Raw genomic sequence first — 24,445 nt, forward strand, 5'->3', positions numbered from 1 at the left:
GATAGTAACCTATTAATAATAATATAACCTATAAATAGTCTGTTTTTTCCTATATACTAAATATAGGGTGTAAAAGGGTGCTTTTTAATAGTTTATACTATAATTACCTTTATATTACTAGGTAATATAAAGGTGGCCTCCGGGTGCTTAACTTGTAACTTTAGCTCTTATACTAGTAATATTTTAGCTAGTACTTATTAATAGTGGTTACCTATAGCCTTAATATAATTTATAATATACTACATGGCTAGCGCGCCGGGTAATAGTTTTATAACAAAGTATAAAAATATAATAAATAATATAGTTATAAATTATTTCTTGTAGTAATATACTAAAAAAATAGTATAATTAGGTTTAATTTTAAAAGGTGGTTATGTTAGTATATAGCTTAGTATTATAAAGTTAAGTTTTAGGTATTATAGGGATAAATAAAATAATAGCTATTTATTACTTATTAAAAGTAAAATATAACTTAAATAATAATAAAACAAGGCTATGGCGTTTAACTAGCAGGCTATAAACTATAATAACATACTTTAGGTAAGGCTTTTAAAGTTATTAAGTAGTTAATTTTATTAGTTTAAAGTTAAATAAAAAGTATTAATAAACTAGAATAATATTAATACTTTACTAAATACTTACTTTTAAACGCTAGATTTTTGCCTATGGTTTATATAAGCTATTTTTAATAATATTTATGGTTAATTATACCTAATAAATTATAGTAAATTTAAACTTTTTTATTACTAGGGTCTAGCCCCAGGGAAAATAAATTAAAAAAAACTACTTACTTATTATTATTATTATATTTAACACCCTTAAAACCAGCTTTATTAATAAAATTATTTATTACAAGGGTTATAACACGGGCTATAGTAACTAGCCTGGCTATAATAATATTAAAGTTTATTACTACTATAATTATAAGCTAGTGCAGGCAGTAGGCAAACTAAATAATATGCATGGGTAGGGTAGTAGTGTTTACTTTTTTTTTTTTTTTTATTTTTTTATTTTTTTTTTTTTTGCGACCTTTTTAGCCTTTTTTTTTTTATTTTTTTTAGCCTTTTTTTTCTTTTCTTTTTTTATTTTATTATTATTATTATTATTATTATTGCCTGGCACAGGAGCTAAACATATTAGCTAATATACTTATAAATAAATAAGGGCTGTAACTTATATTTATTAATATACCATGTACCTAAGCTATTTTAATAATAATTTATATAATTACTATTAAAGTAGCCTAGCATAGTAATATACTTTATAAATAACTTATAGCTTTAAATATAATACCTGTAAATTATATTATTTTTAGTAAGCATGCTAATATACTATTTAATAATAGCTTTTTTATTAATAGGGCAGGCTATAATTTTTTTTATTATATTAGCTTTATTAATAGGCTTGCAAAGCGCAAGCTTATATTATAAATAATATAATTATTTATAAAGTTTTTTTAAAATTATTAATTTATAGCCTAAATAATTTATTATATTAGTAATATAGGCCGCTAGCAGCTAGGTTAATAAAAAAATAAATAAGTAAGTAAAAAAGGTGGCATGGTTATTATTTTTAGTGTTAGCTATTATAATAAAAAAAATTTAAAAAATTAGGGGTTTATAAATTATAAGTTTACATGGGCGGGTTATATACTATTTATATAATTTATTTTTTTATTATTTTTTAAACACCTTTATTAAATTTATTATTATTATAGTTATTAAAAAAAGTGTTACTATTTAAAACAGGCTGTTAATAAAAGTATTAAATATTAAATAGGCTATTAATAGTAGTATTTTTAGTATTTTAGGCGGGATAAACTTTGTTCCGGCCTCGCGCATTACTCCTGGTATTAAAGCTTGCGCCTAAGAAATGACGGGACCTATGTATGCAGGCCAGAGGGTGTAAGCTTTTGAATCTTCACATGCCGTTGTCCTAGAATTTAGTTGGCAGCATATGGCGATCTGGAGACTTGCCTTATCTCTCTGCCTGAGGCATCAGTTGCGGCCAGAAAATTACCCCTCCGGAAATTGATAAAGGAATCTTTTTTTCATCCTTTCGTCTGTGGGCTTGTCAAATCTACTGCTGGACTGCTTGGGTATCAGGTACGTTACCATCGAGAAGCCATTGATCATTTATGCACCTCTGTTCAGCTACCCAGCCCCTTATTGCTTCAAAAAGCTGATTCGTGTGACTCAGACCCTCCTAGATTGACTCACAATCTAATCTTCCCCAGTCGGCACTTAAGCTCCACGACGCCTGACAGCAATTTCTTCCTCAGGAACACTTACTGCCAATTCTTCAACAATGAGTTCCATTTACATTGACGAAGATGTCGGGCGAGACGACTCGCCCGCTACCGGCTCCGAGTCCGCCCCCTACAAGACCCTCATCCACGCATTTGTGCAGCATGACCCCTCTACGGGTGCCCAGTACTTGATGCGCAAGTCCCAAACCGAGCCCACGGGCGAAGGTGCCGACCCAGCTTCGAAACTTGAGTGGAAGCCAGCCACCAAGTCAGCCATCAAGAAGGCAACCAACATGCTCGAACAGCGCAAGAAGAAGGCCGCGAAGGAGCATCAGCTGGCCATTCGTGAGAAGGAGGAGGCCGACAAGCGTCGACTTGTCCTTGAGGAGGCGAAGAACGTCGTGATCAAGGAAGACGTCTCTCTTCCCAAGCCTGTGAGGATTCGCCTCGACGTGACAGACCCTGCTATTGTCAAACTGGGATCGCCAGAGTCAGATACTCCTGGTACTCGAGTGCGTGTTCTGGGACGAGTCCATCGTCTTCGCTCTCAGAAGGACATGATTTTCTTGACCCTTTCCGACGGTTACGGCTACCTTCAGTGCGTTCTGACGGGCGATCTGGTCAAGACCTACGATGCCATGACCCTTACCCTCGAAACGTCCATTGCACTCCATGGAGAGATGCGGGCCGTCCCTCCCAAGCAGCATGCGCCCGACAACCGTGAGCTCCACGTGGATTTCTACACGGTCATTGGCCGCGCCGCCGGTGACAAGGACGCCATCACCACCCGGGTGGCCCATGACTCTGACCCCCAGACCCTCTACAACAACCGCCACCTCGTTCTCCGCGGTGAGACCGCCTCCTCCGTGATGAAGGTCCGCGCCGCCACATTAAAGGCATTCCGTCAAACATTCGACGAGCTGCGCATGACCGAAGTAACCCCACCGGCCATGGTTCAAACACAAGTCGAGGGTGGAAGCACTCTCTTCAAATTCGACTACTACGGCGAGGACGCCTATCTGACCCAGTCTTCCCAACTCTACCTTGAGACATGTATCCCTTCTCTGGGAGACGTCTTCTGTGTCTGCCCTTCCTTCCGTGCCGAAAAGTCCCTCACCCGTCGCCATCTTTCCGAGTACACGCACATTGAGTCCGAGCTGGACTTTATCCAATTCACCGACCTCCTCGACCACCTCGAGGCCGTCATCTGCCGCGTCCTCGAGATCGTCCTCGCCGACCCTGTCGCCAAGCCCATCATCGACAAACTCAACCCCGACTTCCAGATGCCCAGCCGCCCCTTCCTGCGCATGAAGTACTCCGACGCCATCGAGTGGCTGCGCGAGCACGAAATTCCCAACGAAGAAGGCAAGCCCCACGAGTTCGGCGACGATATCGCCGAGGCCGCCGAGCGCAAGATGACCGACATCATAAACCGCCCCATCTTCCTCACGCACTTCCCCGCCGAGATCAAGGCCTTCTACATGAAGAAGGACCCCGAGGATCGCCGTGTCACCGAGAGTGTCGACGTTCTGATGCCCGGTGTCGGTGAAATTGTCGGTGGAAGTATGAGAATGGACGACTGGGACGAGCTGATGGCCGCTTACAAGCACGAGGGCATGGACCCCTCGCCTTACTACTGGTACACCGACCAGCGCAAGTACGTCTTCCTTCTCATCATGCAGATCATATAAACTAATGCCTAAACCAGGTACGGAACATCCCCTCACGGTGGTTACGGTCTTGGTCTGGAGCGCTTCCTCGCTTGGCTGTGTGCCCGATACACGGTCCGCGATTGCTCTCTGTACCCCCGTTTCACGGGTCGTTGCACGCCTTAAATATACTCTACTTGGTAGTAAGAGTAATATTTATGTTCGTGGTTCCTTTCGTAGACAGACATCTTTTTATACATACAATTTCTTCAGGACGATCCTTCCCCGTGCGTCTTTATTACACTAAACAGCATCTTTGCGAATTAAATCGTAAAGCTCACTAGTGAACAAATATCAGCCTCCAATCGAGCAGCAAGTAGTCCAGTCCAGATTTCAGTGAGACCACATTTTGTTCTCTGTCCCGGAGTCCCGTGGAGATTCAGCTAGTCTGGTGGTCCACGGTGATACTAGTGCTCGTGGCTGACGGATACGAACTTGTCAAGATTTGCGTATGGACTTCCTGCCAGATTGGTGGGAAGTCTTCCGGTTAGCCACACTGCACCTATATTAGCTGCATCTCTTGAACAATATAATTCCTGTTGTGTGGAGTTGGGGGGTAATTTACGGCTTTACTGGAACGGACAAGTCACAAAAGAGCCGGGCATGTGCACTGTTTGGGACGAGTATAGAATACATGGAGATATCCATGTATCAAAGAGTGTGTTACTAGGAGGATAGGTAAATGACCATCATAGGCCGTGGAGAGAAGAAAGCGGCAGCAAACGATATATTTATTGATAGTAAAAAGACCCCAACCCGACCTTCAGTCAAGTGCCCATGACTGAAGGTCGGACATGTCGGTAATTACTCACTCTTGCAATAAAAGTCCCACAGGAGATGGGCACGGTTATGGGATTTGTCGCCGTCATTATGCCCAAGAAAAGTATCCACGGAGACAAATATGAGGTCAAACAAAATTTATGTTCTATAGAGCCTCAGTTGCCCTAAGTTCCGCCAGCATCTCAAAGATTTGTTCCTGCGTAGCGCCTGAGCGAATGGTCTGAAACAACCTCTCCACGGTCTCTGGCTGCCCGTGAGAAACGACGGTCAGGAGGCGCGCGAGGAATGTCTTGTAATATTCCAAGGTTTCGATATCCGCGTCGGCGGCTCGGCGCTCGCCCGCCTGTTCGTCGTTACGACCGGCTCCGTTGGTCTGAGAACTGGCGGGACAATTGTCATCAGTCAAGACATCCCCGATGCGTGTTAATTGGCCTCTTGGACAAAGAAGGGTTCTCCCAACGCGTGAAGATGCAAGATGGGTAAGACAAATGAAACCCGAGGACCTACCTCTGACCGGAGTTCTGTGAGTTCGAGTCTCGCTGGTCCATGGTTTTGAGAAGGCCTTCCGAGGGCTGCACTCGATAAAAGTAAATACCGACGCTGAAGGTGGCAGTGATTGTGATGATATTTATGTTGGCTTTGTGATCGTGTGAGGATGGTTCTGGAAGAAACGAGCAAGTACATATATACCCTCACCCTGACTGGGGGCCAGCGCTCCACTGGAGACCAATGTGGCAGGCTTGCAGTATGCTGTAGTGCCCAATAAACGATGGTATCGTAAATAATTGCTGACTGCTAATGCTGACTCCTCCAGTTAGAGAGCCTAGACTGATGTTCAGCCATGTGTACTTGTTACTATCGGAGTCACCCTAACCGGGGACCAGAGGCCTCTCGACGAAACGAGCCAAGTCATATTTGGAAGTGGCCACGCATCTCCGAGCGATTATGAGCTTGAAGACCAGGCATCGACTGCGAGGGAGCCGGGCTTTAGTTCTTCCTCGTCTGGCCGTCGGAAACGCTCTCCAGTCAATCAGAGCCAATCACGGGACTCGGGTCGTCCTCTCTGGTTGCCACTCCGGCTGCTCTGGGACTATCCGAATAGCTTCCCAAGGGACCAGTGTCGGTTGACGACTTCCGAGCTCTCCATCTCCCTCCTCAATTGCTGGATGTACGAGCCGCCGGTGGGGACAGCAGTGCCGTATTTGGCAATCCCGCAATTTGATCCGTCAACCATATCTCTCCGTGTCCTAAACCCAACGTTCCTATAGCGACTGTTTCGCTTCACGATGGTCTTCTTCAAACCTCATCGATGATCCATCTTGTCGCCGCTTGCGCACGCTAGTGCTCCTTTCCTCGCTCTCATGATGATTTGCCCTCTTCTTTGCAACTCGCTTCCTCGTTGCAAAGTGTGGTAAAGTCTTGAAGAGGCCTGATCACGCTTGAAATGGTTTTAGGGTCAACTCCGGCCGGGGACAAGTCGACATGTTGGACACAGCCCGTCATTGTACCTATGTCCGGTGAAGACCGTTATTGGGTAAGTGGAGTACCAACGTCTGCTAAACGGTCTTCACCGACTTTAGTAAGTTATATTCGTATGGTTGTATCACCAGTACTTGGATATGTATATGCTGACGTGGTGGTGTTAACTGAAGGTCATTGGAATTCAAACAACCATACGAACGTAACTTCCTTTGGTGGATGATCACTCATGTTACCGAATGCTGAGAACACTCATGTTACCGAATGCTGGGTTTGATGCGCTCATGCATTCAAGGTGGTACCACTTGTGTCGAGATTCTTAGCCCTGGTCTCTGCCATGATCCGTACCTACGACGATCGCATGATCTTGGTCTTATCTCGGTCAAGAACGAGGTCAAACGGTCGTCAAAGCGTACTCTCGAGCATCATATCAGAAAGAATTGGCGGATATTGCGACGGACGCCAAATCTTTCTAATCCAATCAAATCCGATGCCCGCGACACACTTATAGAACATAGAACGAGGGTGTGCTCGCAGATTTGGTTTTGATTGCGTCGGTACCATTCTCAATCGACAAGGATAATTCGGAAGGATAATGACTAAAGGTTGGCAGTGGACGGTCATATTGGATCAACCAGAGACATGTCTGGAAAACGCTTTTCAACTGTCGACATCATCGGTCAGCCTTCAGTCATTGTCCTTCCAGAGGATTCGCCGCTGCTGTTGAATAAACGATGAAGTTGATGCTTCCCGCATTCTCACCCTGACTGTGGCTGAAATGCCACCAGCGCTGCGATAGTTAGACCTTGTGCTTGGGTTATGACGCTATTTAAGCCAGCTGGTTTCTCTGCATACCTTAGTTCGAGCTCAGAACGATGGATGGCAGCTTCCAACTCCATGTCCCTGTTGGAATGTTTGCGGAACGATGTTGGGCAACCGATTCCGCTTTGAGATTACTTCACCGTTCGTGTTGCACAAAGTCTTGGGCCAGACATTCAGTCCCTGTTGAAGTGTTTCCGGAACTTTTGTGACTGGCTGATAACTCTTCGTGCCAGCGGAGTGGCAAGTATAGGTAAGATGCGAGCTCTGTTAGCGTCATCAGCAGCAGCTGAGACAGCCGCGCTGAGAGCCAAACGGATGGCGCTGGAATAGCTTATTCGAGCTCGAGCCACTCGTAGGCAAGCAGGTGACCGTGGTCGTTGTTAGGAACGGTTTTTATCCCGGGGGCCTTAGCCCGCACTTGCAAGTGTCAAAAGTCAGAAGTCAGAAGATGGGTGTAGAGAGCAGGACAGGATCGAACTGTGGCCTGAGGATGTCTGGCACCAATCGGGGGCGGAAAGCATAGGAAACAAGTTCCTCACGTTGTCATTGGGCCCACCGCTGACATCCTAGGTTACTGTCGTGCGAAATAGACTTAAATCTACTTCGCCCTTCAGGTTATATCTGTCAAAGTATTTGCTTTTGACGTGGTCAGACCCGACCGAGGTTTCGCCGATTCTTTTGTCGTCATTTCCACGCCATGATACTCCTTGGAAAGGGCGCCGCTTGGGACACACTCTGATGGCTAAAGCGGCTGGCTCTGCGTAATCGCTGTATGCCGCCGACATGGTCCAAGACTTGAATGCTATCTAATGCTTCTTCAAGCACTTATTAAGCACGATCCAAAGTTCAACCTGCAACCCAGTCAAAGACAATACTGTATTATTGTCAGCAACCGTGACGAGAAGGAGCATATGATTCCTGTTGACTGGCGCCTTTTTTTAGAGAAGACCTTTCGGTATTCCAGGGGCTTTGCGGAATGACCTTCAGCCAAAGTGATTACGTATCATAAGCCTTGCGCCTTTTCGGATTACAGGCCAAACGTCATATTTACATTCTAGAAAGACAGTCTCTCCGGCCACTACCTCTCAGCCAAACCTACAGACTCTTGCAACAGCCTTCGAAAGATATGTATTGGTCGTTTCTGCATCTTCCAAGAGGGCTGCTTTGAAGTCACTCAAGTTCTGAACCTATTTCACCGCGCCCTATCTGTGGCCTCTAGCCGAACCTTGATCACCGCTGGCCCTGCGTCCTGCGGGAGCTGCATGCCTCAAGAAGATCTGACGGCATACGTTGTCCTGAAGCTGTACAACATTTCCTAGACGAACTTTATTACGCAACCTTGGGTTTGTTGATATCAAGTCTGGCTTAATGAATCAGATGGCCCTTTCACGGCACTGTTAAGAATACTAACAGACAACATACCAACTTGAGCTGTGACCACTTCAGTAGAACGCGAACCCGCCTAGCATTCCAGAAGTCGTATCTACATGCCTCAACTCTTCTTCCAGTCGCGGCGCGAACCATCCCTTGCTTGCCTTTACCAAGCTCGTTATAAGACAACCTTGCCCCTGCAGCTCTAGATCAACAACACGCTATCCACAAACCCAGAACGACATCCGCCGCCTTAGCAAACTCATCACGTCAGTACTCAAGGAAGCCAATTCTTGCCGAAATGCACCTCCAACCCCTTTCCCTCGGCGTCCTCACCCTCCTCGCCTCCACCCTCGTTCGGGCGCAGGACCCCTACAACGTACCCGCATCCGGCCGACCCCACGGCGTCGACATCGGAAACATAGTCTGCGGCGGCCAGTGTGTTTCTGATCCGAATGTGCTGGCTTGTCCGCATATAGAGGTGAGTTGGTTGCTTTTTTGTATCTCCTGTCTTGGGTGAAATGCTTTCTTCCTGCTAACCCATACTTCTGATTATAGTACCGCCCGCAACTCGAATGCTACGAATGCTGTATTTCGGACGATGATTTGGATGACTTGGACCTTGACTAGCACGGTCCAAGTCATCCAATATGAGGTTGTTGGCATGACAAATAATGGCTTTACTTGCCATTCTGCATGACCGTCACTCCACAGATCTCATGCAATAGTGTAACCTGAGATAAAAATGGAATGACATTATTTGACCGTGTATGGTATCCACCCTTTCACCTTGTTATCCGTAGGGTCATTTAACTGCCCATCAAGCCACGCAGCAGAGCGTAGAACTACTTAGACTATATGACCTTCATCCTCGTTGACAGCAGACACCACACACTTCTCGCCTCAACCCTACTCCGTGTCTAAATGTCAACTAAAGGTAGCCAGAGGCGGACTCAATTTAGCAATGTGAAGGCGCGCGTTGACGGAGTTACCTAGACGGGACTTTCGAGCCCTAATAAGTAGACCTGCTTGGGCGTCCCAGAACCAGACAATGGCGGCGACATCTGTCGGGTCTAGCATGTCGAGTCCGGAATGGTCGGGGATGCATGAGCCCTAGGGATCTCTTATGCCACGGTACGCGAACCGCTGACATATTCTAAGACCCGGCCTTATTGGCCTAAATTATGGGTGTCATAAACAATCGTCACCCGCTTAAAAATATCTTCTGCCCAATCATTCTAGATGTCTACCTGCTTGGTAATAATTCCCGTTTACGGAGTTTTATCTCCCCTCGCAGCTCGAATGGGAAGAAATTTAACCTCCATCCCAACCCCAGCGTCTTCGAAAGCACCGCCGAAGTACTAACACTTGGCAGCAATTACTAACAACAGGTTGAGGATTACTAGTTGTTACTGCGCTGGAGGGAGCCGATAAAGACACTGACCCAGAATGCAGTGCGGATTGTGGGTATTCTGTTTCAGGTGAATCGTGTTTCAGCTCTTTATTATTATTATCTATCAGTATTTGAAAGGTAAAGAAGGACATGCATCAAGCCATGACCTTTTTGCGCTTATTCTATATACCGACCATACTCCGGTGTGGAAAAGAACAATAAAAAATAAAACAGTTGGCCGCAATCATTCCTGTTCAGCATCCCCATAATCTGCACTGCAGTCAGGGTCAGTGTGTTTTGTCGGTTCCCTCAGGCACAGAAATGACCGGAGTAACCTCAGTTTTCGGGTTCCAGAGACCGCTGCTGGCAGGAAAGATAGACCCGCTATCGGTCGGGTTGACAGGTGAGTCCGGAATCACTGTGATATGAGGAACCACCAACTCCACGCCTTTGGTGACACTGCCGCTACCGGAGAAGCAGGGCTTGTGACGAGGAGGTAGAGGGCGATGGGCGGTTTCGTACATGTGGCTCATATAATCCGAAGCCACGCTGCTCACAGATGAAGGAGTGGACGGAGTGTTGCTCAGCGAAGGAAGAGTCGACAGGCTTGTTGAGCTCGTGTTGCGAGCTCTTGCACGACGCATGGGAAGTGCAAACTCGTCGCCGTGGAATTTTGACAGGTACTTCCACGCATCCGAAGTCATCACACTAGAAGACCGAGCGTCTGTATGTATGACGGGCTTCCACTCGGTGGGATCAATATCTGTTTCGGCCTCGTGCATGTCGGTCGGTATTCGGATGGTTTGAGAAGCCGTGATGGGAGCTTTTGTAGGCGTTAACGGCGCCACGATATGAGGGGAAGTCATCTGTATAGAAGGTGGTGGGTATGATGGAAGAGGGCAGGATGAGGAGAATGACGCGAACAAAGGCTTTCTGGTGTCTTTGCGGCGACAGCTTATAAATAAGTTAGGAACCTTCGTGAAAGAGGCAAAAAGTTGAGGGGGCCGACAAAGATAAGGAGATACCTTTCGCTGCAATAAAGAAGGCGGTCATCGGGAACAGTGATTTGCTTCTCACACATGCCACTGTAGATAAGTTAGCATAAACACAAACAGACACTAAGGGCTGCAAGGGCTGGAGCGATAAGGAGACTAGGGTCCGCTCCGAGAATAGGGGCGGGAGGATCGGCGGTCTACCGGTATACAGTCTGTATAAAGTATAAACCATACGTACCAATAGTTGATGAAAGGTGCCATCTCGGGCATCCAGTCGTCGTCGGCTACCACAGTCCGAAACTGGCCAGAGCCCAACTTGGAAATGGAGTAGGATGCACCCTTCCGGTGAATTGATGGCCTTGTACTCCTCGATTTGGATGAGCTCGAACCTGAAGAGGAATGACGGTGATGGGGGAGAGCGTGGCTTTGAGTCATGGTGGCGGTGAGGGTCTTTGTATAGTTTCAGATCCTTGGCCGGCTGATGGATCTGGAATCGCCCAGTGATGTGCGAGGTGGAGCACGGGTGTTCCCCTGAGGGGCCCGAGTATGCACTGTTATGAGGGATTTCCAGCGGCCGTCGACTACCACAGTCCGACACTGGCCAGGGAGTTTTGGGTGCTTGATGCTGGAATATGAGGAATGTTGAGGAGGATGAATGCGGGAAATTCCAAAGACAACTGGAGCCAAATGTACAGCAAGCCGTGCGTTCACGGCGATAAAGCGATGATAAGCTTTTAACTGTGAAACCCAGAGGTCAGCTCTGCCATTGGCTGAGATAAGGACGAGATACAGAGATAGGGTACAGCTGGAGTTATTTTTACCTGGTTTGCCTCTTGTTTCTCTTCAGTCGTGCAAGGGCTGGATATGTCCCTGACCAGGCTGACGTAGTTTGCGGGATTATTGGTCTTGCACAGCAGCTGAGTAAAATCGCTCGGAGGTTTATTGTATGTAGTGATTGAGAGGCAGGATGGCGAGAGAGTGCTAGGCACTAGGCACTAGAACTAGAATAAAAGAGAGCGGGGGGTATCTGATGCCAAAGAGAGTGTGGAGGAGTAAATGAGAATTTAAATAGCGAGCGAGTGACGATGAGCATGAACTATGTATGGAGTGGATGTCGAGCGAGGTTCTAGAACCCGGCAGGGTGTTGTTGAATGTGGATGGCTGCCGAAAGCACCTGCCTCGGGGTGACGATTCCGGCCACGGGTGGCCTCAGGCTCAGGCAGTCAGGCACCAATTCGAAATCGACATATCCTAATTATAGAGCGGGCAGATTTCCAGTCCATGACTCTAGATGCTGTTCCATGTCTTCGGTTAGTGCAAACGCTGCAGGCCAGAGGGTATAGGCAATTGCTAATGGTTGTATGATCGATCTAGTCTGTACAATTGACGGGAAATTGTACAACCCTAGCTGGAGGAGGCACCTGACGAGTGCGGAAAGCCAGTGCTTTGCAGACTCTCCTTGGCTGCATGGAAAAGCAACGTGGGAGACTACGGTAGCCGATCGTCGCCATCCTTGGTAGTTTACATGGACTCTCGCTGTTCGCACTACTTTGCCTCATACCGCTCAAGAATGCCGTCAACGCGTGTGCCTTGAGGAATCCCAAGGATGAGATGTGACACCCGGGGTGCTCATGTAAAAACCAAGGATGGCGACAATCGGCTTCACACCCCACATTCTTTTCAGAAGCTCTTCTACTTGTAACAGACACGACGAAGACCCATTCTAAAGAAAGAAACGACACATAATCGAATGCGACAAGACCAAAAGTCGAAAGCTCACTGAAGAATCAGCAGTGGGGCATCGAACTGTCGATGATGAAGCCGAAACATTCAGAAGCTCTTGCTCCACAAACGCCCAGACATTCAATCACATAGCGGGGGTTGACTGTACCAATGACTCGGCGCTGCCTCGTGAGCATGAGAAGATCTTAACTTGACGATGCGCCCTGCTGACGCTGGAAAAAGCATTTTGACCATTCAGAACAGTGAGGCAGGCAGCAGCAGGTTTCATGCACTCGCTTCATATAGGGTGCTATCCGATTCATTGGATGCCGCTTCGATAATTGCTTGCCTTGGAACAACCCATCTAAATGTAACCCTACTTGCTGCCCGTCAACTTCCGCAACTCAATTCTGCCTCGGCCTGACAGTAACTTACACTGGCTATGACGCAAGATAGCACATCAGATAGCGTAACTACTGATATGAATGAGGCCATCAAGAACGTCAGCTTCCGCAACTCGATTCTGCGTCGGCGCTGTGATACCATATCTACGAGATATGCAAAGCACTGGCTTTCCGCGCTTGTATGTTTTACGAGAGATAATTGTGCTGCTGAGCCAGGTAAAGAATGGCCCCGTGGGTGAGTGATGCGCTCAAATTGGGAGTGAGAGCGCAATCAAGTTCTCGGTTGAAGAATAGAGAGCGCGTATTCTGGCGAGAGCACCACAAGCCACGGGCCCACGAGCGATGAGCCGCGAGCGTAGATCGTGATCGGGATACTAATTTAGTCGTCTTCTCCTCCGAGCTGGAGAAACCGTGATACTACAGTTTCTCCAATTAAGAGCCAGAAGTCTGTTGGGGTGAAATAGCCATTGTACTAGGGTGTATAGATGCTCTTACAAAAGATACACAATCGAACGTAAAGTCAAGGACGATTGCGCCTCGTCTTACGAATGATTTCCACTGACCAGTTTGATCCAAGAAAACAGACTGATTTATCCCAAGGGTATCATAGCGGTACTGTACATCATAAAAGGTCATGATCAGTTCTAGTCATCATTTATCGACATCCATCGCATCACCTGCGCCTGCTGTGGTAGGTATTGGCGCAAGAGAAGGAGCCGTGGCTGTTGGTGCAGGCGCAGGTGGAGGTGGAGGCAGAGGCGCAGTAGCCAACGCGGGCGTAGACGTTTTTGCGGTCGTGGCTGTGGTCGGGGTATCATCGCCGACCTGTTTTGCAGTCCTCTCCTTATCGGGCACACTGGACTGGGCACCAGATCCACTGAGCTTTTTTGTGGTCTTTTTTGCATTAGGGTCTAGAAACCTGTCGGGCACACCGCGTGCAGCAATTCCGGCAGGTCCAACGTAACAACCGAGCATGGGGCTCCATGAGTACTTTTGGGCGGCGGTATGGCGGATTTCATGATACGCGTAGGAGTTTGCGAAGGGGAGGGATGTATCCGGGTCTCGGTAGCGGGATGGGAGAGATGTGATAACGCACAGTGAGGATGAGATTTCTGTTTGCACATTAGTAGCGGTTAGAGCGAACTGATGACAATACACTTACTTGTAAGCCTAGGAGGTTTCTTTGCGTTGAAGTAGATACTGAAATCTCTACTTTGAGCGGTTTTGTCGTCAAAATTCTCCAGCACAGTGAGACATCGCCCCGTGTGCTCAATGACTGCGGGAGGAGCCACGGATTGCGATTCCGCAGCTGTAGGATTTGTTTCGTCTACATGAATGTCGGCTTTATGGTCAATTTCCATAAGGCCCTCCGCGCTTCCCTGTTCGACCGGTTGGGTAGTGACAGGAGTATGAGACGTAGACACAGCGGGAGAATGCCCAGGATCTAACTGAGTGGTCGGTGATTGTTCGCTAGCCGGCTGTTGCATCTCATCATTGGTCTTCTCTTCTGCTTTAGATAAATCAGTTGTGGGGGTATTGGTATCTTCCGGTGCCACTGCCGCTACTGGAGAAGCAGGGCTTGTTGGACGGTCGAGAAACTCTTGCGTCGTCCCCTCATCATTCGCTTTTGCCGACTGCTCACCAGCAGGGTTATCCAGTTCTGAGATAGGCTTAACGGTGCAAGGCATAGGTTTAATTGTGCTAGGTGCGGCTGACAAAGGCGCCCCCGAAGCTTGGTTTAGAGAAACAGTGGCTTGAGGCGTTATAGAAGCTTCAGCTTGGGGGACCCCAGCGGCTTGACTAGCATCCGTGGCCGGTAGAGGTTGGTCGTCTTGCTTGGGTTCCGGGGGCCCCTGTATCTCTGGTATGGCAACCGGAACAACCAGCGATGTACTGGGCTCAGCAGTACTGCCTGGCTTCTGCTCTGTTTCGGCTTTCCCTTCTTTGTCCGCCTTCTTGCTCTTTTTGCGCCCACTATCATCTTTCTCCGGCTTTGGCGTAATTGCCACTTTGCCGACGCGGGTCAACCGACCATCTGCCCAGGTAGCAACACCACTCCAGTAGGAGATAACGGGGCCTTCGAGACGGCGGTTTTGAAGTGCTTCGATCTTGGCTCGCCTCTCCTCAGCTTTTCTCTTTTCCATTTCCTCCCATCGATTGAGGCTTTTGCTGTTGTGCCGCTCCACCCTCTCAGCTTCAGCAAGACGTTCGGCCTGTGTCATTTCCTTCGGCTTGTGCTTGGCCTTCCGTTTAGCGGCTTCCTCCATTGTAGCAATAAGACGAATACGCTTCTCCTCGCTATCCTTCAACCGGGCGTGCGTGAGTTCCTTGTTCTGCATAGTTTGCCGACGGGAGGAAGATCGCGTAGGGCCCTCGTCAAGCGTAGGAATCCATGAAACTCGCTCAGACTTCTTTCTTGGGCGAGGAGCAGGGGTCGTTGGCGCCTTGGGAGCTGCGGTGGGGTCGATCTTCACCTTCTTGCTTGTGATCCTGTACCGAAGGTCTTCGCGGGCTCTTTTCTTTTTCTTCTCTTCTTTCTCCTCCTTCTCAATCTGTCGTTCCCCTTCAAAGTCATCCGCCTGAGCATTAGGTCCCTGATCATCCTCATCGTCGGAAGAAGAGTCCAGACCCATTTCGTCCTCCTCGCCCCCTTCCTCCACGGCATCGGCGGCGAACTCATTATCGTCATCCACTTCTTCAAACAATAGTGCCAGTTCATCATCTGCTTCTGCATCCAGGAGAGCGGACATTTGCCGACCCGCTGTGCTTCGCTTCTCACGCCCCTGAATGAGCGATTGCACAGGAGCTTCATCTTCCGATGAGGACCTTTCATCATCATGCAACATTTTAGTTTTCGAGACAAATCGATGCGAGCGTTCGGACACAGATAATTGGGAGACCCGATGGCTCACATTCAAGACGCGTGTATAAAGATTGTGATTGGTCAAACCGTTGACCTAACTCCACCTAAAAGTCATGAATGTGCCAATATCTGACGACAAGCGATAACAGGTAGTAGAATGATTCGGGATGAAGGGAGCCGCCCATACTTTATTTCGGCGATGGGAGCTTTGAAGGCGGTGTAGATAAGACGCGCAGGTTTATTTGGAGCCTCAGGTGTCAGATAGGCTAAATACTGCCCAAGGCAATCTGCATATCTGAGTAGTACGGATACGTGCACCATAAGTTTCCGCGCAGGCCAGAGGGTGTAGATCCGTCAGTACGCATCCGAGCTGTGTACTCCGCATCTACTCAAGCGCAATGATGTTTGATACTGATGCTTCCTCTTGCTACGGAGTAGTACCATATCCCCGCTGGCGCGCTTATAGCTGCCCTAGCCAAGGGTGCCCGGAGAATTTAGAATGCATCATCACTTACTCCGTCCCGATGTCTTAGTAGTGCTTATTATTTCTCTCTCTATTTGACGTGCGTAGCAATCTTATTCTTCATCTCCTTCTGTTAGTAAAGGGTGCCGCCTACCTAGCATATTCCAGGTGGGGCGATTGAGACTCTGAGAGGGGCCCAGGTAATATTCCCTGACATACTTTCACTCTACAAATTTATATATAAACATAATATATATCTTCAAGAGCATCAACGCGTGATACGCAGTACTACTCATCGGCATCCGATGAAATACGCGCTTCTCAGAGTCCAGCGTGCTCGGGATGACTCGGTGGTCGATGGACTCGGCAGTGGTTGGAATGCGGGGTCGAGGGTGTTTCAGAGTGTCAAGCATCCAAACAGGGCTGGTTTTCAGATCACTCCCTGTTTCAGAATCCCTGCCGGCGGTTCTTCTCATGATGTCTCGTCATTGGCAGTTGGCACTTCTATCAGTTAACAAAGGTGGGAAAGGGGCTGGTTCCTGAAGGGCGAGTTTGGGAAAGATTACCCCTGTCACATTCCAGTCTGAATTTCATGTCAGATAAGATCAGGTACCAGCCGTAAAATTGACCTCGAGTACTACCCACAATCCAACGGAATAAGACAATTCCTCAAAACGGAGTGTTCCGTGTCTCCGGTTAGTGCAAACGCAGCATCGAAGCTGTTGTTCGAGTCTCGGAGCCTTGGAAGTTGGAGCAAGGGAGGCCACTTAATAAACTCCACTGACATCTTGGATCGTCGCTTGAAACACATTGTAGCCGCACAGGATCTAGATTCTAGAGTTCGTGGATTCGGGAGTTGAGTGACTGGACTCATGAAACCCCTTCAGAAGCAATGCACGGGATACGGAGAAAGATAATAGCATCAGCGCGCAGTAAAATGCCGGTAGGAAGTCACAATGCAATGGATGTTATCCATACTCCGTAGACCACAGAGACATGCATTCGCAGCATTGTTGCCTTGAATCAGTTTTCCTGTCAAGAGCTTCAGAGTACGGAGTAATAATCACAAGTTATAAGTGGTCGAGGTCGAGGCTTCCAACGTTCAATAGACGAAGAACGGACCAACCAAAGCAGCGGGAGCTCCAGGTCAGAGTGGCCTGCAACCGCCTACTCGAAAGTCTTTTCTCCGTCTGTCCTCTTCCAACCTCTCTCTGCTCTCTCCCCATCTCTTCCTCTTTCTTCTCTCCCATACTTCTTTCATATTGTATCTTCTAGTCACGTCATCTCCCGATCCTTCTCCATAGCCCGCCGTTCCACTTTTCGGCTTCTGCCCTGAGCTGCCTGCTAATTTCCAGCCACCAGCGAGCCGGGCCTTGCATCGTGTTCTCGCTTCTATCCTTTCTTGCCTCTCTCTCTCTTGAACTGTTGCCTCGACGATTCATTGCGTATCTCATTCTTTTCTTCTAGCGAGCCGTTACACATCCACGGTAAACCCCTCGCCCGGCAATTTAGTACACTGGTGCATTTCCGGTACCAGGCAGATTCCATTACGAGCCAGCAGTCTTATTCATCGTGATTGTTATCGATCTCTACGCCTCCGAACGAATCCCGGCGCCCTGCTCATCCAATTCCTCTCTCTTCCTGAACTCCAGCATCATTCGAGCTTACGTATCCACTGGAGCCACTCATCCGGTCAACCCCGCCGTTGCGCTCACTGCCTGAATCTCGCAAAGATTTGGATACAGCATCCACCTGATGACATACGCAAAATAAGACATCCTTCATTACATTGGTCGTTTACACCCGTCGCTTTCCGAAATATTAGCCTCGAACGTATGGTTATCCTGGGATGAGATATTGATCGTACCGGATATTACACATTTTGTCACAGCATAGCACAGATCTGCAACATCTATTTGGACAGGATTTAGTCTTGGGACGGAAGGACAAGTTCATGATGCTACCTGTGTCGCGACCCGAGGGTCACATGAGCCTCAATTATATCCCTACCACCCAGCCCATGTCTGGGACTTCTACTGGTCGCAGCTCTCCCAGCGACCCGTCCGCGAACGCTCCCATAAGGCCGCCCTTCGTGTCGTCAAACAGTCTCAATGGTGCTACAGGCTCGATAGGAAGTGCAAGATTAGGGGCTGGATCCCCTTCTCATGAACTTGGTGCCCGGTTGTACTCAAAGCGGTAGGTGATCTCAAGCAGACTCCAAGCATAGAGGTCCATTATTGACGTGTTGGCTCGCCAAAACAGTGCACGCGAGATACAAGCGGAAGAAGGTGTCTCTCCGTTTTGGGGCCCTCCAACGAGCGGCCATTCTACTCCCCTGCGCGAAAACATCCCCGAGTCACCCAGCCAGGAGGGATTTCCTGACCTGGTGCCTTCTACAAGCGGTGCAATGAATGGGCCCGCGCGGAGAACGCGAGCTGGCACGGTTCCCTCTCGGTTCTCGCCAGTCGGTGTTCTCAACGAGGCGAATCTTCAACAGCCTTTCATGTCTCAATCTCAATCTTCCCGGCCCACACCGTCTACTAGTCCCTTCCGACCTACCGGTGTCAGCGGAATCGATACGAGCGTCAAACCTCCGACAACTTTGGGTGGTGGCGGTAGTGGTACAGGCAGTCTCTCTCGTCTTCGGGCCGGCTCAATGCCGCAGCGGACCAATATCCTGGGATCTGCAGGGCCGTTCGGTCCGTCTTTATTCTCGACAAGCTGGGCTACTGGGCGTGATCGCGCGACAACCCTTACTAGCATTAGATCTTCCGAGGGACCAACCTCACCCAGTCAATCATCCTTTTCGCGCGATGGACTCACAGATAGCGACGTGAAGACCTTGGACTACCTTGGACTCGCAGAAACCCCGCAGCAAGCTCGGACCAATTTTGTACGACCGTCCGTTGATGTTCTGCTCCAGCAGCAGCAGCAACAGCAACAGCAGACATCTTCGCTTCCCCCACTTCTTGCTGAGCTCGCGATGATCAAAAATAATAGTCGAATCCGCTCTTACTCGGTTAACGCAAAGGAAAAGTATGCTGATGACGAGGAGCTTGAGTGCGAAAGTCGCTATTCTCAACTGCCCTCAGGGGCCATTACACCGTCCGCAGCTGCTACGGCCGCCCAGCTGGCTGCAACCCAAGCGCAGATTCATCAGCATAACCTCGCTGTGCAAGCTTTTGCAAACCACGCGACAGCCAATCGCCCACGCGCAAGGACTGCAGGTATCCTCGAAGCACCCCCTCAGCGATCTTCCATTCGCAACTATCTTGCAACCCCTTCCCGCCTCGAGAACAGTTTCAGCGCGGCCGATTTGAACATCGCTGAAACTGGTGAATATGATGAGTTGACGGAGGCCGTTCAGATGTTGCACCTAGGCGGAGCCGGTGGCGCCAACATCGGTCTGCGCTCTACTGCGGAAGTGGACGAGGCTAACCAGGATGGCCCAACTAGGGCGCTGTGGATAGGCAGTATTCCCGTTTCGACTACCGTCACTTCCCTGGAAGCCATTTTCAGCATGTATGGAAAGATCGAATCCACCCGTGTACTAACCCATAAAAATTGTGGTTTTGTCAACTTTGAGCGCATCGAGAGCGCTATTCAGGCCAGGTCGCTGCTGAATGGAAAGGAAATCTTCCCCGGTGCTGGCGCTGTCCGAATTGGATATGCCAAGGTACCCGGATCGTCCAACGCTGGCACACCTGGAGTCAACGGTGCCCAGTCTTCCCCTACTCCTGATCCAAACTCAAAGTCATCCGCTCCTGACGCGGACAAACTCAGCAGCGGTTCAACTGTTCCTCAGCTGCCCGCTCTTCCTGAGCTTCAGCCCGAAATGGTGCATATTGTCAAGGAATTCGGTGCAACGGAGGACGACACCATGAAGATCAATGCCAGTATCCAACAAGCAATTTCCTTCCAATGTTTTAACGACGAAATACCGTCCATTCCTGAGCCCAATCAAACCAGAATGTTTGATGCCCCTCGTCTTCGCGACATCCGTAAGAGGATCGATAATGGGAATTGTTCAATACAAGAAATTGAGGAAACCGCGATCGCAATGCTTCCCGAGATTGCCGAGCTTGCTTCCGATTATCTAGGCAACACCGTTGTTCAGAAACTGTTCGAATACTCTTCCGAGCCTACGAAAGAACGAATGCTTGTTCCAATTGCACCTCATCTCGGTGAGATTGGTGTACACAAGAACGGTACCTGGGCAGCGCAAAAGATCATCGATGTCGCGAAAACGCCAACGCAGATGCGGATGATCGTGGATGCTCTTCGGCCATACACCTTACCTCTCTTCTTGGACCAATACGGCAACTATGTCCTCCAGTGCTGCCTAAGATTTGGGTCTCCGTTTAATGATTTCGTCTTCGAGACCATGTTGAGCCGTATGTGGGAAGTTGCTCAGGGTCGTTTCGGAGCTCGCGCTATGCGTGCTTGTCTTGAAAGCCACCATGCCACGAAGGACCAGCAGCGAATGCTGGCAGCAGCCATTGCCTTGCATAGCGTGCAGCTTGCCACTAATGCCAACGGTGCCTTATTGCTCACATGGTTCTTGGATACCTGCACTTTCCCTTGCCGACGGACCGTGTTAGCACCAAGACTGGTTCCCCATCTTGTGCACCTCTGCACGCACAAAGTTGCTTATTTGACAGTCCTCAAGGTCATCAATCAGCGCAACGAGCCTGAGGCGCGCAATATCGTACTAAAAGCTCTGTTTTTCAGTCCGGGTGATGAAGTGCTGGAAAAGATTCTAAGCGATCAGACGTCCGGTGCCACTTTGATTTTCAAGGTTCTGACAACGCCTTGCTTTGACGAGTCAATGCGACCGGAAGTTGTGAAAAATGTCTCGAAAGTGCTTACTAAACTCAAGGCTACACCAAGCCAGGGCTATAAACGATTGATGGATGAGGTTGGAATGTCCTCGCGGGGCGGCTCCCGCGACAATCACCATCGTGATAACACCTCAGGCTCTGAGAAACAACAGCATCGGCCTGCGTCCCGGCAAACGACTGCTACTTATCCGTCGCAGCCACCTCTTGAAAGGCAGTATAGCGGGCAGTACCCTATCATGGGCCAAAATCTTGAGTCCGCTCGGCCCATGTCATCGGAACAGCCTCATAACATGCAATTTGAGTCTTATCCTATTAACGGAGTGAACGCTATGAACGGTATGGGTGGCGTTAACGGCTCCACCTTCGGCCAGGACCCCATGGTGCCTCTCGCGCAACAGCAGATGCAGTACCAAGCGTATCTGGCCGCCCAGTCTCGGGGGGTATCTCCAGGTCTTTATCCTGCTTTGGGTAACTCTACGTACGGATATCCTGCTGGCTCGGATAACCTCCGGGCTATGCAAGCTCAACCTGGCCAAATCAATTCAGGCCCTATGCTCAGTCAGTCGCCTTACGCGCCTCAGCAATTTAGTCCTGTCATGGGCTCAGCCCAGATGTATCAGTACCCCCCTCAGTTCTACTCTCAAGCGGCCCCTATCCAAGGACAACCGTCTGGGGGGCGACGTGGACGTGTAAGTTTTTCATATCCGCTGTGCGATCATAACCAGGAACTAACGTCTCTGCAGCGCTGAATTTTGCCCATACCTTATAATCCGTCTTGGCTTCTACCCGTGTATAAAGTTCTTTACCTTTTTTCTCTCATCTTCGGTGATACAGAGTAGGATGGATATATGTCGGAGCACACCATCAAACCTAGATCGACGCTGGATCGTCTTGGGGAAAGGGAGTGTTGAAGTGAAGGAAAAGTGTTGCGGTTTGTTTGATTTGAGCATAGTGCTGCATTTGTCGCGAGTCTTGAAGTCCCGGAACTCCACAGACTTTCCCATCATAGCCCTGTTGGATATAAAACCATATTTATTGTTTAGTACTATTACTATTTCATGACCGAGATTATGATGACGAACGTTCTACTGGGATATGGTTCAATTGTTACTTCTCAATATGATTACCAATACTATACGAAGACTACCCCTTTCGTCGAAAGCCAGACCACTCACCTTTTCGGTAGGTGCTATATTCACCTCCAGGCGTATATAGCGAGGTTTTACTGTACCAAAAACAAGTTCAATATTAATAATAAGGTCAGTCAACACCTAGCGCAACACGTGACACTCCCCGATGCGGCTCCGTCCTTGAACGACGACATACGGTAGTAGAGACTGTCTTCAAAACTCCCCATATTCATTGTTAGCTCTAATAATTTTGTGTCCGCTGGACTGGGGCTGACTTCTTAGTTCTTACTGTTATCTTATTCCGCCCCTCTTCCTCGAGCAAGTGCTCGATCTATCGCACCGTGATTATGCCTCCCAACGGCGATATCGCTCGCTGTATGCTTCGACCCCAGACTTCCCGCAACCTCATCCATCACTATCACTATCGTCGTGGGCTTACTCCGAGATTTTGCTAACTACTTTGAACTATATAGCATCGCTGGCCGCGTCAGGCTCCGGAAGCTTTATCGATGCGTCGGGATTCAAGTTCTCCGAGAAGGATACCAAGCCGGGAAAGATCAAGCTGAAGAAGCCGGGAAAGCTAGGGAAGAAGAAAGGTGAGATCCGGTCGAGCGCGACCTGGTCAACAGCTACTGATTGACGTACTGTGTCCCAGACAAAGAGCCACCAAACTCCCCCGGTTCATCGCCCATTCTACCGGAGATCGATGAGAAGACGATGTCTGTCTTCCCAACAGGAAAGCCGCGCGAGGAAGACCATCTCGAAACTGTAGTTTGCAAGACATGCAAGAGGCCGGTTCTCAAGCAGAACGCCGCGGACCATATCCGGGGATGTATAAGGGCAAAGCAGGAGAAGGCGCGGAAGAGGAAAGAGCTTCGAGACGCGACTAATCGGGCCAAGGCTGGAGAGAAGGAAGGCGACGAGGAGGGTGCAGGTGGCGACAAAGTTGGTGAGGGGGACGAGTCCGTGAAGGCGCAGAAGGGTGCGAAGAAGAGTGCTGTCAAGGGGATGGCGGAGGATGGGACGAAAAAGGGCAAGAAGCGTAAGGCAGAGGGCGACGAAGAGAACAAGGATAAAGAGCCGAAGAAGAAAAAGAAAAAGGAGGAGCAGAAGCCCAAGGCCGCGAAGCCAAAGGGCCCTGTTGATGTTGAGAAGCAGTGTGGTGTGCCTTTACCGAATGGTGCTCAGTGTGCGAGGTCGTTGACCTGCAAGAGTCATTCTATGGGTGCGAAGCGTGCAGTGCCTGGACGCTCTTTGCCGTATGATATGCTGCTTCAGGCTTATCAAAAGAAGAACCAGGCTCGCCAGCAGAGTATGTTCTTCCTAAGCTGTATTGGGGGATGTCTATGCTAATGTGGGTTACGATACAGAGGCGGCTATTGACGCGAACGCGCCGCTCCAAGATGACCTGGAGAACAACGGCCCTGTCGACTCAGATGAAGAGAAAGATGCGGTCATGGCGGCGATTTCTCGTTCACACCCGCAGCCCTTGGTCAGACATACTCTGATATCTACCAAGAAGAAGTACCAGTTTGTGCGGATCAAGGAGATGCTCTCGCATGCGCTCGGCGGCGCCCGCGGCGGAGGACTCTTCTCGACAGGGGATCAAGTCAACAGTCCGGTTGAGGGGAACCTCTTTCAGCCGATAAACGATATCAGTATCGATATGTCCGATGTGCCGGACGATCTCGGCAACAATTCCAATCTACCCACGCTGGACGTTGCAAGGAAAACTCCGGTAGCAGCGGGGTCTTAGGTGGTTGATTCCTCAGGTGTATCTGCGATTCTCATCCTTTTTCTGAAGCATATGTGAGCGATGGTTATCTATTCCGTTGGCGAACTGGTATCGAAACAGGCGTTGGTGGTCATTCTTCCCTGGAACTGGGCTGTTTCAATTTTTTGTCTGATTTAGAATGCGATACCCCGAGTAGCTAGTTATTGTTGTTTAAATTGGCGCACAATTATATCAAACTGAGAGCATGGAGTATGTTTCTTTAATTTGGTGTGTTCTTACATGTACAAGACTACGCATAGGTATTCTGCCTGAGGCAACAAATTCTTATCTCGCCGATGAAGATCCAAAGACAGGACCATGAAAGAGACTCTCCAACGGATCGCACTTCGACGGAACCCGCTGCTTACTTGCGATACTCACGAATTTCCTTTCCCACACCTCACTATCACCTACCTTTGCAGTTACCGACATCAACTCTCTGTGCCTGCGG

At 48.8% G+C, this 24,445-nt stretch overlaps 6 protein-coding genes across 6 annotated transcripts; 3 read left to right on the forward strand and 3 right to left on the reverse strand.

The window, feature by feature from the left end:
- Positions 1 to 2,307: 2,307 nt before the first annotated feature.
- Positions 2,308 to 4,083, forward strand: DSM5745_07358 (asparagine--tRNA ligase DED81; the record flags this gene model as incomplete). The annotated part of the gene is made up of 2 exons (XM_026749374.1): positions 2,308 to 3,905; positions 3,957 to 4,083. The coding sequence occupies 2 exons, from the start codon at positions 2,308 to 2,310 to the stop codon at positions 4,081 to 4,083; spliced, it is 1,725 nt and encodes a 574-aa protein (XP_026602464.1).
- A 799-nt stretch (positions 4,084 to 4,882) lies between these two features.
- On the reverse strand, positions 4,883 to 5,285 carry DSM5745_07359 (uncharacterized protein; the record flags this gene model as incomplete). Its single annotated transcript, XM_026749375.1, has 2 exons — positions 4,883 to 5,117; positions 5,245 to 5,285. The coding sequence occupies 2 exons, from the start codon at positions 5,283 to 5,285 to the stop codon at positions 4,883 to 4,885; spliced, it is 276 nt and encodes a 91-aa protein (XP_026602465.1).
- Positions 5,286 to 8,710: 3,425 nt separating this feature from the next.
- DSM5745_07360 (uncharacterized protein) lies at positions 8,711 to 9,039 on the forward strand (the record flags this gene model as incomplete). The annotated part of the gene is made up of 2 exons (XM_026749376.1): positions 8,711 to 8,890; positions 8,968 to 9,039. 2 exons carry the CDS (start codon positions 8,711 to 8,713, stop codon positions 9,037 to 9,039), a joined length of 252 nt encoding a protein of 83 aa, XP_026602466.1.
- Positions 9,040 to 10,089: 1,050 nt separating this feature from the next.
- On the reverse strand, positions 10,090 to 10,668 carry DSM5745_07361 (uncharacterized protein; the record flags this gene model as incomplete). The annotated part of the gene is made up of 1 exon (XM_026749377.1): positions 10,090 to 10,668. One exon carries the CDS (start codon positions 10,666 to 10,668, stop codon positions 10,090 to 10,092), a length of 579 nt encoding a protein of 192 aa, XP_026602467.1.
- A 2,906-nt stretch (positions 10,669 to 13,574) lies between these two features.
- Positions 13,575 to 15,769, reverse strand: DSM5745_07362 (putative signal transducer; the record flags this gene model as incomplete). The annotated part of the gene is made up of 2 exons (XM_026749378.1): positions 13,575 to 14,035; positions 14,086 to 15,769. 2 exons carry the CDS (start codon positions 15,767 to 15,769, stop codon positions 13,575 to 13,577), a joined length of 2,145 nt encoding a protein of 714 aa, XP_026602468.1.
- Positions 15,770 to 18,206: 2,437 nt separating this feature from the next.
- Positions 18,207 to 23,976, forward strand: DSM5745_07363 (uncharacterized protein; the record flags this gene model as incomplete). The annotated part of the gene is made up of 6 exons (XM_026749379.1): positions 18,207 to 18,445; positions 18,512 to 21,779; positions 22,134 to 22,272; positions 22,694 to 22,816; positions 22,876 to 23,532; positions 23,591 to 23,976. The coding sequence occupies 6 exons, from the start codon at positions 18,207 to 18,209 to the stop codon at positions 23,974 to 23,976; spliced, it is 4,812 nt and encodes a 1,603-aa protein (XP_026602469.1).
- Positions 23,977 to 24,445: the final 469 nt, after the last annotated feature.

This window comes from Aspergillus mulundensis (assembly GCF_003369625.1).
Source record: "Aspergillus mulundensis strain DSM 5745 chromosome Unknown scaffold_7, whole genome shotgun sequence".
Taxonomy (NCBI): domain Eukaryota; kingdom Fungi; phylum Ascomycota; class Eurotiomycetes; order Eurotiales; family Aspergillaceae; genus Aspergillus; species Aspergillus mulundensis.